Genomic DNA, 13,691 nt, shown 5'->3' on the forward strand with positions numbered 1-13,691 from the left:
AGACAGGATCAAAGCATGGAAGGAGTGATCCAGGTATTACTCTTCTTTCCCATACCATTGTCTACATCTACTAAGGCATTTCTCTTCCTTCCTACTGGACTGTAAACTCCAGGGAAGAGTCCATATTTGTGGCTACTATAGTATCCAGCATCATTCTTCACATAAACAAGATAATGAGCAACTGCTTATATTAGGCACTGTGTTAAGTACCTGATATGTTTCCTCAGTGTATCTTAACTAGCATCACCAATCCAAACACCCAGGACTAAAAACCTGGAGTCATCCTCTATTCCCTCTCTTAAGCTACTATACTGCCCAGGTTTGTCTAACTCTTAATTAAATGCTCTATTAATGCCCTATATGTGAGTACAATAATCCATGTAGAATGCATATGCACAGGTACTAATATAAGGTAAGTGTTAACTATGTTAACTATGACTTTTATTATATACATCATCATCCCATTTCCTCTCTTCATACACAGGCAGCTAGTAACAAGAATATTCCTACAAAGGCAAAAGGTACAAAAAATACCAACTTGGTTTATTGGATAAAAAGAGTGGTAAAATGGACATAAAGCCAAAAGTCAGAACAGGACGTTTTCACATCCTCCCCCATCTCAAAACCGTACTTCCCATCATCTGGGCTAGGATGTTAAGGAACCAGAGCCCCCTAAAATCCTTTACTCTTCACCTGCACTGGAAGCAAGGCCTGTAGTAGGAGAACCCAGGAGAGGAGGAGGTCAAAGGCAACCTTACTCCTGTCTGCCCCTTCACTCCTGAAGTCTCTGGATTGGAAGGAAGTAGGGAAGGAATAAGCAAGCCAAAAGGGCTAGGACTGGCCTCTAGGGCCCAAGCCCAGGCTTTCCTAGAGATGGTTATCCTTGTCCCCATTCTATCCTTAATAGGTACCATTCTCAGGCCTTGAGGGAGAGAAGAAAGGGGTTGGTTCAAGAATCAGATGTGGTCTCCAAACCCTCCCCCAGCACTGGTAAAAGCTCTGAAAATAACCTGACCAGGGGTGGGAGAACCACACTTTTTCCCTCCCACCCAACCAAGAGGTAAAAAGGAATTCCTGGGAACATAACAAGCCCAGTTCCTCTTAAATCTCCACGTCGCTTTCCTTGTCATTGTCATGATCTCCATCATAAAATTCGTTGGGTGCCTCTGGCCTACAAAGCAAGGGAAGAGAGAAAGAGAGGTCAGGCTCCCACTCTCCAAAGTTCAGTCTTCTCCCACATAGGCACCCTGTCTGGAGCCACTTCTCAGGCCCCCACTGTCAGGGACCCACTCCTCTCCTGTTGGTAGAGACTGATTGCTATTCATTCATCCACTCATGTAGTCAATAAACATTTACTGACAGACTACTCTGTGCCAGACACTGTCGTAAGCCTTAGCAAAACAGGAGAGAATAAACCAGATGACATTTCTGCCTATCTTCAAAAAACTTACCTAATAAATGAGACTGACAATAACTAACAAAGTAAAAACAAAAATACAGTAATTTCACACGGTGGAAAGCACTATGAATAAAATGAAATAAAAGGATGTGACTAAGAGTTACAGGAGGAAAAGGGTAAAATTTCAGACAAGACTATTAGGAACAGCTGTTCTGACAAGGTAAGACCTGAAGACTAAGAAGAAACTGGACAGGCAAACATCTCAGGAAGACCACTTCAAGCTGTAAGAAAACCAAATACAGTAAGAAAACCAAGTACAGAAGTTATAAGGTTATGAGGAAGACAGGTGAGAAAAGTGAGAGAAGGAGGTCAAGACAGCTAGAGGAGAGAGAGTCATTAGAAATGAGACCAGGGACGAGGGTAAGGGCCAGCATGCAGGGCCTTTTAAAGTCATCATCAGAAATTTGGACTTTCTTCTAAGTGCAAGGGAAAGGAGCATTTCTAGCAGAGAAGTGACATATTATAAACCTGTATGTAGTGGGTGAAGGGATATGAAAGCAATACAAGACCCAATATGTACCCAATTCTGATTTCTTTTTGGAAAACTGTTCTCTGGGAGAATATGAATAACTAAGTTATCTTGCCTACAGCTGTTAACTGAGAAAGAAGGGAGAAAGTCATCAAAGAGAAGTTGAGGAACAAAATCAGGAAAGGCTCCCTCTGCCTGGAGAGCAAAGTCTCAGTTACCTCTAAGTGAACAAGGGTTAAAGGTGAGGAGACTTGGGTTTGAATCTCAGCCCTGGTATTTTACTAGCTGTGAGAACTTTGGAAAGCTACTTAATCTCTCTGAACCTTAGATTCCTCTTCTGTTAATTTAAGAATCGCATCTCTCAGGGTTGTCAGATGGCAAGAGAATGATGACTTGATGGCACTGTATCATGTATAATTTAATATAAATATCATATCCTATATAGCTGATATGCTACAAGCATCAAAGACAAGGAACTCAGTGGATAGTCCAACAGTAACAGGGCTTAGGACAGGAAGAGGCAAGAGGCTTCTGCTGGCTGTTGAGAACAGGCTGTATAATGGAGAGAAAAGGCCCAGATACCAACCTGGAATCACAGATGAAAAACATAAACTTTTCTAAAAGGAAGAAACTGAAAAACAGATTTTTAAGAAGATCAGTTTCCAGAAGTCAAGCCTCAGAGACCTGGAGAAGCTGAGATTGAGATGATGAGTCAGAAAGGATCCCTGAGGCCAGATGTTTAGATACATCCTCAACCAAGAGAGGAAATGAAGGGGTACACATGGAGGAGAAGGGTTGGAGTGGTCCCAAGAGTCTAAGCTGTAAAGCCCAGGTCCAGTGGAGAGATCTGGAAGTATGAACTCTTAAGACAGAGAGAAGATTCTGGAAAGGACTGAGAAGCCCATCAGATTCTACAGCAGAGTCAGCTCAGACTTCTTAACAGTGTGTGGGAGCAGGACCAGGTGTCCTGCAAACATCCAGCTGTGGTTATCCCCAGTCACGTAAGGAAATCTGTTCTCTATTAAATGCATCTGTTTCTGCACTTCTGGGTTCTCTTGTCTTTTTCCTTCATTTTTCAGAAAAGCTTGTTTCAGCTTTTGTGGTTTTTTAAAGTCTATTCTGGTTGCTTTTCCCCCTAATTTAGTGCATCTGTAAATATTTTAATATGTATCTCAGGAAGGTAAAGATATTAAAAAAGACACACATACACACAATACAACTATTACACCTGAAAAAATTAACAGAGGAAAGAAATCCAAGGGCCTTACAAGAGCAGTATATGTGCAGTGACCTGTCCAGCTTGTAATCTGGAAAGAGTCAGTAAAATGCTGGCAAGAATATAAACTGTTATAGACTGTCTGGAAGGCAGTTTGGCAACAAATAAAAAAAAACTTTACGGCACACAGCCTTTGACCTAGCAACAAGTCCAGGAATCTAACCAATTCAAGCTCTCAAAGACGTACATACACGGGGATTCACTGCCACACTCTTTGTAACAGTGAAAAAAACAGGAAATAATGTAAATGCCTGTCAATGGCACTTGGTTAAATTATAGCTATGTCCACACAATGGAATATTATACAGCTAATTAAATAACAAAGCAGATTTTTATATATATATTAGCACAGAAAGATACACTGGTTAAAAAAAAAAAACTTGGAAATTGTAGAACATGTACAGAATGATCCAACTTTTATTTTTAAAAAAAAAGACTGCACAACACTGAAAATGAGTGCATGTGTGCCCTTGTGTTTATACATAAATGTTGAACAGTGCAATTGTGATCTACAGAAACTGTAACATGGACTTAGAACTGGACATGGAACAACAAACTGGTTCCAACTCAGGAAAGGAGTACGTCAAGGCTGTATATTGTCACCCTGCTTATTTAACTTATATGCAGAGTACATCGTGAGAAACACTGGGCTAGATGAAGCACAAGCTGGAATCAAGATTGCCGGGAGAAATATCAATAATCTCAGATATGCAAATAACACCACCCTGATGGCAGAAAGTGAAGAACTAAAGAGCCTCTTGATGAAAGTGAAAGAGGAGCGTGAAAAAGTTGGCTTAAAACTCAACACTTAGAAAACTAAGATCATGGCATCTGGTCCCATCACTTCATGGCAAATAGATGGGGAAACAGTGGAAATAGTGACAGACTTTAGTTTCTTGGGCTCCAAAATCACTTCAGATGGTAACTTCAGCCATGAAATTAAAAGACGTTTACTCCTTGGAAGAAAAGTTATGACCAACCTAGACAGCATATTAAAAAGCAGAGACATTACTTTGCCAACAAAGGTCCATCTCGTCAAGGCTACGGTTTTTCCAGTAGTCATGTATGGATGTGAGAGTTGGACTATAAAGAAAGCTGAGTGCAGAAGAATTGATGCTTTTGAACTGTGGTGTTGGAGAAGACTCTTGAGAGTTCCTTGGACTGCAAGGAGATCCAATCAGTCCATCCTAAAGCAGATTAGTCCTGGGTGTTCATTGGAAGGACTGATGCTGAAGCTGAAATTCCAGTACTTTGGTCACCTGATGTGAAGAGCTGACTCATTGGAAAAGCCCCTGATGCTGGGAAAGATTGAGGGCAGGAGGAGAAGGGGAAGACAGAGGATGAGATGGTTGGATGGCATCACCGACTCAATGGACAAGAGTTTGAGTAAACTTCGGGAGTTGGTGATGGACAGGTAGGCCTGGCGTGCTGCAGTCCATGGGGTCGCAAAGAGTCGGACATGACTGAGCGACTGAACTGAACTGAAAAGTTTTACAATAAATGTATGTCACTTACATCATTAAATCAGGGCAAAAAAAAAAGCATGGGATGGTTGCATACTGAAGAAGGTAAACTGAGGACAATTAGACTAATGCTGTCTAACTTACTTTTCCCCCAAAGTTTGCTGGAATTCCCTGCTCTTATGTCCCTGCTACAGACCTGCTGTAGTTTTCCTCGGGACCCCTCTCCTCCGCATCAGCCTCATCAGTCCTGTCGTAGGTTAGGAGGTCTGCCGGCACATCATGAATCTGGACACTAGGTGCATGGTTCAGCATCTTCAGGTTTTCAAAGATTGTCTGGCGGATCTGGTCCAAATACTGGTTGGGGATGAGTAACAGACAATGAGCAGCTCCCAGTGACTCCCAGGATATCAATGCTTGTAGTTGCCTTTTGTCCCCGCAGTCCTAGTTTCAGTCCTATTTTACATCTTAGTTTTAATCCCCCAGCTAGTAACTGTCCGTCCTCCCAACCCTGACTGCCTGTACTTTCACCGGGGCTGCCTACTAGCTGATAACAGAGATAGTGAGGGCTGAGATTCTCTTCCCTGGTTTCTCTGATTTCCCACATCCTGGACCTTTCCTTGGCTCCTCCACCCTTGTGCTCAGCTTCTCCAAGCTGCTGACCTGGCGTGAATTCTGATTCTCGATGCGGGTGCTGACATCCGGATGGAGCGTGAAGTCCGGGGCAAAGTACTCGAAGTATTCTTGGGGAAAAAGGAGGAGACATGATGGCTCAAATAGACACAGGCAGGTCCCTAGAGTTGCCTATCTCTTTCCTTTCCATCCAAAACACCTACATAACAGCTGCTCAACCTCTTCCCCGCTCTGGGCTCAGGGGTTTAGTCTGCAGAGCTCTGAGAAAGTCAAACTTCCCACCCGGTTTCAAACCAGGCCATTCTATGGTCTTGTGAGAATGGCCTTCTTGCTGTGGGGGCATCATGGGGTGGTCCTTACCGCTATAGGGAAGCTCTTCACTAATGGCCTCTTCTACCAGCAGCGATGTCTCATATGTCCTGAAACAAACCAGCAGGGCAGGCTGAGCGAGTGGGCTGAAAGGTCCACTGGCCATTTCTCAGGGAGCCCCTAGCTCACACTGTACAAGGGAGAGGAGAAAACATGGGGCATGCTCACCAGCAGCGGGCAACATTCCGGACAGTGTAGCCACCACCACCTAGCACCAGCAGAGGGATATTGAAGCTCTTGACATATTCAACGCATTCCCTGTTAAAAGAAACCAGAGGAATGGGTGGAGGAAGTTACCAAAAGCCAGAGAACACACTTCTAGACACTAACTGGAAAGGGGCACAAGGAAACTAGGAATGTTCTGTATCTTGATCTTGGTAGTGAAAATCACTGAGTTATATCCCTGAGATATGCGCACTTTATTGTCTGCACGCTGTGTCTCAGTGAAATTTAAAACAGACTGCACTCTCACCTCTGTCCTGCTCAGCACCCACCCTGGCACCCCACCTGTTAATCAACTAGTCTCACCAATGTACCAGCAAGTGCTGTCAGTTTAGCCACCAAAATATAACTCATATCATCTACCTCTCTCCCCCGCCACCTCCTCCAACTTAGCCCCCTGTCTAAGACAACACCAAGAGCTCCCTAACTTTCACTTCCACTTCTGTGTGCCCAGTCCCACCCCAAACCTTTCTCCATTTAGCACTCAGAGCAGTGGCTTTTTTTTTTTTCGGCCGTGCCTCAAGGCGTGTGAGATCTTACTTCCCCAACCAGGGATCAAGCCCATGCCTCCTACAGTGGAAGTGCGGAGTCCTAACCACTGAACTGCCAGGGACGTCTTGAGCGTCACTTTAAAACGCAAGCTGGATCATGTCACTTCCCTGCTTAAAACCTGTCAACAGTTTCCCAACACATCTGAAATATAATCCAGACTCCTTAGCAAGGTCTAAAGGCTCTGCACGACCCCAATGCTGCCGACTTCTCAGACGTCACCTCAAACCACCTCCAGCCTGCTCTCTGTGTTCCACTTGACTGGTTTTACTTCATCTCCTCCATGACACCCTCTGCCCTGTCTCGCATGTCTGCACGTGCTCTTCTCACTGCTTGGGATGGATCTCTCTCTGTTCCTCTTATGGCTCACTCCTTTTGGAAAATTGCTTCCAAATGACAGTATCTAAAGTAGTTTCCCCACTGTTATCCCATATCTTAACTTTCTTTTCCTTCTATAGAGTTTATAACAATCTACCTATCTTGTTTGCTTACTTATAGTTTTGCCTGTTTCCTAGACTGAACCATAAACTCCATGGGAGTTCCCTGACTGCCTCCCCATCTCCTAGTAGGAATGCCTGGAACACAACAGGTGCTTAACAAAAACCTAATGTGAATGTTGCCAACTGGGGAACCCTGCTCAAGATGACACTTCTGGTTCAAAGTACAACATGTAGCTATTTTTGAGTCCCAAAAGGAGGTGAGGCCTGTTTCCCGGCTACCCCTGTTCCATGTATTGAGGCCCAAGGCTACTTGAAAACCTGGGGGAGTGGAAGGAGAGCAGGTCTCACCCGTGTCCTCTAATGCTGAGGTTGAAGCAGCCCAATCGATCACAGCCCAGAGAGTCAGCTCCACACTGCAAAAATCAAAACCCCAGGTGGCTGCAGTGAGAGAACTACTCAGAATGTCACCAATGTCCTTCACTTCCCTTCCCCCACCAGCCTAGGGATTCTCCTCTTTCCTGCTCTCTTCCCTCAAGCCTGAGTGCCTGAGGAGGCACTGACCATATTACCTGGAGCACAATGCACGTGGGTTGGTAGAAGTCCACCACCTGGTTGATAACTGGCTGGAAAAGGTGCTTGTAACCTGGGAGAGGGCCAAAGATGGGCACCTGGCACCCCAAGGGGATGGGGAGACAGGGAACAAAAGGAAAAAGGGGGTTCAGAGAGCGTGTAGCCCGGGAAAGGGGCAACCCAAAGGGACAACCATTGGTTCCGAACTTCTGGGTGGAGAAGTTCATGAGACTTCTGGAGGGACCGATGGAAGCTAATGACCTTTTTCCCAGAAAAATGTACATACACACAATATGTTGCATACAATTTCTGGGGAGTTCATGGTCCCTCTGAAGGCCATTCATCCTGAAGGACACCTGGCCCAACAGTAGATAATACCAGGCAGAAGAGGTTAACTCAAGGAGGGAGAGAGAGAAGGAGTCTAGTGAGCAGGAAGAAGACTTTAGTACGTACTCTGGTCATCAATGCCATCCCGCAGGGGTACATTGAGGCAGTAGTATCGGCCACTCTCTGCTCCAACTTCATACATGTCACCTGTGGGGAAGAGGGGGGTGGCGGTGCCGGCTGCTTCAACCCCACCATGTACTCTGAGGGCCTCTCACTCCATCTTTGTACATCTGCCACACACTCCCTCAAACCACTAAATCTCTGCAGCTTGCATTCATTCAACAGATACTCTTGGAGGGCCTACTATGAGCCAAGCTGTGAACTAGGTATTGGGATACAACAGGAAAAAGAACTAATGAAATAAATGAAATCCCACCAAGCTCATATTCTTGGGCGATAGGCATGATTAGGTGGGAGACAGTAAGCAAAACAAAGCCCCACAATAAATTCAAACAGCAATCAGTGCTTGAAAAGAAAAAAGCAGAGTGATGTGACAGAGTAACAGGGTGATCAGGAAAGGTTTCTCCAAGGAGGGGCCACCTGAACTGAGACCTGAGCCTGCAGAGGAGGCAGTCATGGTAAAAACTGAGGAGTATGAAGGGGACAGGCATTCCTATTCCCATACCTGTGCCAGGGAAGAAGTAGTTTCCATACTTGTGGAAAGATACTGTCATGACTCGGTCAGTGAGGTAGAAGGCTTCCTGAACCCCATCGCCATGGTGGATGTCAATATCAATGTAGAGCACTCGAGGGTGGTACCTAGGGTGAGGGCAAAGCCAGCGTCTGAGGCAGAGGTGAACCCCAGGAGGAAAAGCCCCCATCCCACTCCTTCCAAACACAAGGCCAGAAATTATGAAGATTCTACTTTGGCCCAAGTCACCTGAAACCTAATACCACCAGTTCCCTAAGGGCAACCCTGGGGCTCCAGCCTGGAGGCAGGGACAGGAGAGGGATGTGCAGAGAAGGCTGAAATGTGAGCAGGCAGCGGGGAATCTGCAGCAGAGCACAGGAAGAGGCAGCCTGAGAAAAGCATCAAGAACTTGGGAGAAGCTAGTGTGGGGCTGGAGGTCAAGGTCAGGGCCAGGGCAGTCTCAGACCTCAGCCAAGAGCCTCGTAAGTGGCCCCATCTCCTCCCGGGCTACTTACTTGAGCAGCTCCAGGATGCCAATCACAATGTCATTGACATAGCAGAAACCAGAAGCCTATGGTAAGATAGTACAGCGCTATTACAAAGAAGAACAATTCCTCCACCCAGCTGCCCCCCGACTGCCATCCTGACCTCCTACCCTAGCGGAGCTGTTGTCTCCCCCATTACCTCCTCACTTACCTCAAACTTCTTGGCGTGGTGCAGACCACCAGCCCAGTTAATGGCAATATCACAGATCTGAAATACAAATGCCCAACTCATAATCCTTCTCCTGCCCACCCCCAAAGCTGGGAGCTCAGGATCACAGTTAAGGCCTTGGATTCAGGGATCCACAGGAAGGGGGAAACAGGACTCAGGGTAAAGTTACCTTGTTGTTCAGCTGGGTTGCTCCTTGCAGAGATGCACCTGTGTAACGGGAGCAGAACTCAAACAGCCCGGGAAACACGGGGCTGCAGGAAGAAGAGCAAGTCAGAGCCCTTTTTCCTCTGTCCACTTCCTTCCTTCACCCTTCTCCCCAGCCCAAAGCCCTATAGTCTCCTTTCTTCAATAACCCCTTCTGCCCCTCCTACATACCCAAGTTATCTGCAAATTTATTCAACAAATATTTTGGACCAAACCATATACTGAGACTTGTTCGAGGCACTGGATGGGAAGTAGAGAAGCACAGTGACTGTAGTGCTAGTTGCACAAAGAGCAATCACAGGGCCCCAGGCTGTGGGTGAGGGTGGACTTTACATTCCCAGGCCTATAAAGTAAACTCAAAACTAGTAGGAGCAATAACACAAAAAACAAGAAAGCTCCCAAGACAGCACGTGCCTGAACAACCCAATGAGCAGGGTAGTGTGTGCAGGACAGACCTCTGGGGCTGGTGTGGTCAAGAAAGCCTTCATGACATGAAGCTTTGTGGTGGCTTGAAGGCTGTGAAGGCCCTGGAGGCTGAATGGGGAACAAAGGGTATTCTGAGAAGACACCCTGTGCAGCAGAGGTGTGGGGATAAGGTTGGCAAGGTGCTCATTGCCGGCCTAAGGAGTCGGCCTCAATCTTCCAGCCCAGTCTGCTTCTATTGGTAGGCTCTTTCGGGGAAACCGATTGGTGTAGTGTTTAAAAACCTAGCCTCTGGACCTGAATCCTGCCACTGCCACTGTCCAGGCTAAGTTATCAAAATCTCCTCAAATTTCAATGTATGTACTTAATGCTCACCATCATGAAAAGGACTATTACATCTCAGGGTTGGTGTAAGAATTAAGTGGATATACCAGCAATTCTCAGCACAGCAGAGTAAATTACTCAAGAAACTGTAGCTGTTATAGGAAACCACAGGATCAATAGCCTCATTTCATCAAAAAATAAATTCAAGGAATTCCCTGGCAATCTAGTGGTTAGGACTCCATGTTTTCACTGTAGAGGGCCTGGGTTCAATCACTGGTCAGGGAACTAAGATCCTGCAAGTCAAGGCATGGCAAAAATAAATTCAAAGGCGAGAAGGAAACATTAAGGGTTAAAAGTCTTAAGAGATGGAGCCACCAAATACAATATGTGGACCTTGTTTAAATCCTAATTTAAATAAATCAACTGCAAAAAAGAAAAAAATGTGAGACAACTGGAGAAACTTAAGTACTGACTGCACATTTGATGATATGAATTACTGTTGACTTTTCAGGTGTGATGATTATGCATTTTTTTAAAGAGTATCATTTGGAGATATATAGTAACATATTTATAGACAAAAGGGAGTGACATCTCAAATTAGCTTTAAAATAACCTAACGTGCGGGGACAGAGATGAAGCAAGATTAGCCATCTGCTCTAAGTATTGCAGCTCAGTGATAAGATAGACGGGGATTCACTGTACTATTCTACTTGCAGAAATGTTTAAAATTTTCCCTAATAAATAAAAAGTTTAAAAATGAATGGAGCAGCTGGCAGCTGTTGTGGTCACTATCTTTTAGTGGATGCAGACTAGAGTGGAAGCAAGGATCATGGCTTATCTTTGTCAGCCACCTTTTCCCCACAAGACTCTGAGCTGACTTCTCATATGAAATAAGCTCAACATAAATGTGGTCATACCTAAACACTCTTTTGCTTTTAAAAACCCTCCAATGACTTCTCCCTGCTCTAGAAGTTAAAAATCCCAGTTCATAATAGGGCTGTTTATTTTTTAAAGGCCCTACCTATCTCTTTAGACACAATTCAGATCACTCTTCAGATATCGTGCATAGCCTTTTCTCTGTTCCTTAAATAAGTCACACTCTGTCCTGCTGCAGACCGTTAGGGCATGTTGTCCCTACTTCCCATTCCTTCCCTCATCCTCCATCCTCCCAACTATCTTTCACCTAATTACTTCCTACTTTCTTTAGAACTCAACCCAATTTTCATTACTTCCTCTAGGAAGCCGCCACTGACCAGCGCCAGCCCAGGCTAGATAATTCTCCCGTGTCTACCCTCCCATAGTCTGTCATGTACCTCTCCTCTAAAGGACTTAGCACAAGGGCTATATTAAAATTGTGTTGGTATTGTTTATCATTGCATCTCTAGCACTTAGCATAGGGCCTGGCCCACAGTCAATAACCAATCAATATTTGTTGAATAAGCAAATGAGTAAATGATGATTCATTGACAAGTATTCCCCACCCCATCCACCTACATATCTTCCATTGCTGCCATAAGATCTCACTCAAGTATTCTCACTGAAATGCCTGGCATCAAGTTGCCTGGCATCAAAGGTCCCAGTTCTCCCCTTACCAGTCATCGCCCACGTTGAAGGCATTAAGGCTCTTGGTAAAGCCTTGCATATTGGTGGGGCTGACTCTCTGCAGGAAGTCAATGTAGTCCTCAGAGTGGAAGCGGCACATGTCATGCTGGGAGGCCTGGTATGGCTTGAAGACCTTGAGAGGGAAACACAAGATGAAGTCAGGCAGGGTCAGTCCTACTCATCCGGCTGAGACTGACCACACTGAGCCCAGCCCTGGGGACTGTCCAGAACCACACACAGCAGTCCCCTCGCTCCCTCCCCTCTAATCCTTGTTATTCTATGAGACAAACGTCTGTGAAGACGAGAGACTCTTGATTAGCTTGAGAGTTTATGATCAAGCCCTCTAAAGACCACTGGGCCTGCCTTTTCCTTCCTACCTCCAGCCCAGCCTTTTCTACCTTCTCAAACCTTAACTCCCTTCACCTGCCCTGTTCCCTGGATCTCCTATTCCTTATTCTCATCATACTCATCTCCCCTGGGTGCTGACTCTGTCCTCTCTCTCCTCTGAGTTCTTCTTAATTTTGGAATCAAATAATATGGGACACACAACAACCTTCTAATTAAAACCCAAGATGCCCAGGTGCTAAGCCAAAGATTAATTATCTCTTGAGAGGATCACACGCTTTAGAAATTGGACAAGAGCAAAAAATTTTTCCTCCCCAGAAAATGCTCATAGGCACACATAGGCAAACAATTTCAAGAGCCAGAGATTCAGGCATTAACATCACCTCAGTTGTTTCTATGATCAATTCACTAGTCTGTGGCTCAGCACAAGCAGTGGACACTCATTCATGCTGCTGGCTAATTCCCCTTGCAATGCACAAGGGCCGTATGTTATGATCACATATCACACTGCTATAAATTCCAAGCTAGGGACAGACAGGATGTGTATACAGGGGGAGATGGAGGAATGAGTAGTAATTAAATAAAACTCTGTGTGTGGGCGGGGGTATTCTAGATTGAAAAGGGAATATCCAGAACACCTCCTACTGTCCTCCACACACATACACATTTACACACAGGGCTACAAAGTCCTCCCTAGAACTCTAGCTTGGTGGTGGAGAGAGGTGGCGGAGGAGAAGGGGTGGGAATGAGGGTAAACCTCATATCCAGCTACACTGAGCCAGCCGCTTTCCCTTCTCTGAGGCCACAGAACTGTCCTAAGATGCAAGGGAGGGAAATACTCTGTCTGCAAACCAGCTCCACTCCACCCTAACCGTAGGCCAAAGGTTGGTCCACTTGAGGTCAAAAGGTGGCCGACCTAAAAACTGACTCTCATTAAGACAGTGGATACACCCACCAACATTCTGCATATGAGGGTGCTCCTGGTTCCGTCTATCCACCTCCCCCCTGACTGGGGTGGGTCACTCTTGATGCATTCAGTGCAGCCTACCTATCCCTAAGGCCGCAGCTCGTCCCCACCCTCAATCCCCAGCAGAAGCCGTGAGACTCACGATCATCTTCTTATAGAGGCCGTAGTGCAGGACCAGACTATGAGTCAATGCCAAGCGATGGGGCTTCATAGGGTGACCAGCCCCTGGGGGTGGGAGAAGAGAGTTCGTCAGTACCCATCCCTGGAGTTGTAGGCCCGGCTTCGAAACCCCCGCGTCCCGAAATCCCACGCGTGCAATGTTGCTCCCTCACCGTAGTGGAAGTTGCCCACGTCGGGGTCGTAGAAATAGGCCACAGTCTTGGCCATGGTGCCGGCGGGACCAGGCCCCGCGCCTCCGCCGCCAGCCTGTCCACCTGCCCCACCCCCGGCCTTGCGTGCTGCGTAAGCACGCTGCCTGCCTCTGCGGAACCAGGAAACCCAAGCCCGACTCCGTTAGACCACGCCCAGGTCACGCCTCCTGCGGAGTTCAGCCCTCGGCTTGCTCCGCCCTTCTAGGTTCTGGGGCGTGAGCGTCTGTCTGGTCTCCGCCGGAGGACAGTAGCATCGGTCCTAGGATGACAGGGCCA

The 13,691-nt window shown here is 46.2% G+C and overlaps 1 protein-coding gene across 1 annotated transcript; it reads right to left on the reverse strand.

Annotated features, from left to right (window-relative positions):
• Nucleotides 1-522: 522 nt before the first annotated feature.
• On the reverse strand, nucleotides 523-13,524 carry HDAC3 (histone deacetylase 3). The gene is made up of 15 exons (XM_065935573.1): nucleotides 13,377-13,524; nucleotides 13,187-13,269; nucleotides 11,723-11,865; nucleotides 9,349-9,430; nucleotides 9,162-9,218; nucleotides 8,981-9,036; nucleotides 8,460-8,593; nucleotides 7,901-7,981; nucleotides 7,447-7,520; nucleotides 7,226-7,290; nucleotides 5,835-5,924; nucleotides 5,658-5,716; nucleotides 5,328-5,407; nucleotides 4,864-5,021; nucleotides 523-1,171 (listed from the first exon to the last, which is right to left on the reverse strand). Exons 1-15 carry the CDS (start codon nucleotides 13,429-13,431, stop codon nucleotides 1,102-1,104), a joined length of 1,287 nt encoding a protein of 428 aa, XP_065791645.1. The 5' UTR covers nucleotides 13,432-13,524; the 3' UTR covers nucleotides 523-1,101.
• Between the last annotated feature and the right edge of the window lie 167 nt (nucleotides 13,525-13,691).

This window comes from Muntiacus reevesi, chromosome 1 (genome assembly GCF_963930625.1).
Source record: "Muntiacus reevesi chromosome 1, mMunRee1.1, whole genome shotgun sequence".
NCBI classification, from domain to species: domain Eukaryota; kingdom Metazoa; phylum Chordata; class Mammalia; order Artiodactyla; family Cervidae; genus Muntiacus; species Muntiacus reevesi.

Coding starts and splice junctions, on each gene's coding strand:
- HDAC3 (XM_065935573.1), bottom strand. CDS start 13,431: ATGGCCAAGACTGTGGCCTATTTCTACGACCCCGACGTGGGCAACTTC. Junction 11,866..13,186: donor GCCTCTATAAGAAGATGATC/GTGAGTCTCACG, acceptor TTCCCTCTCAAG/GTCTTCAAGCCATACCAGGC. Junction 7,291..7,446: donor CCACGTGCATTGTGCTCCAG/GTAATATGGTCA, acceptor TGATTTTTGCAG/TGTGGAGCTGACTCTCTGGG.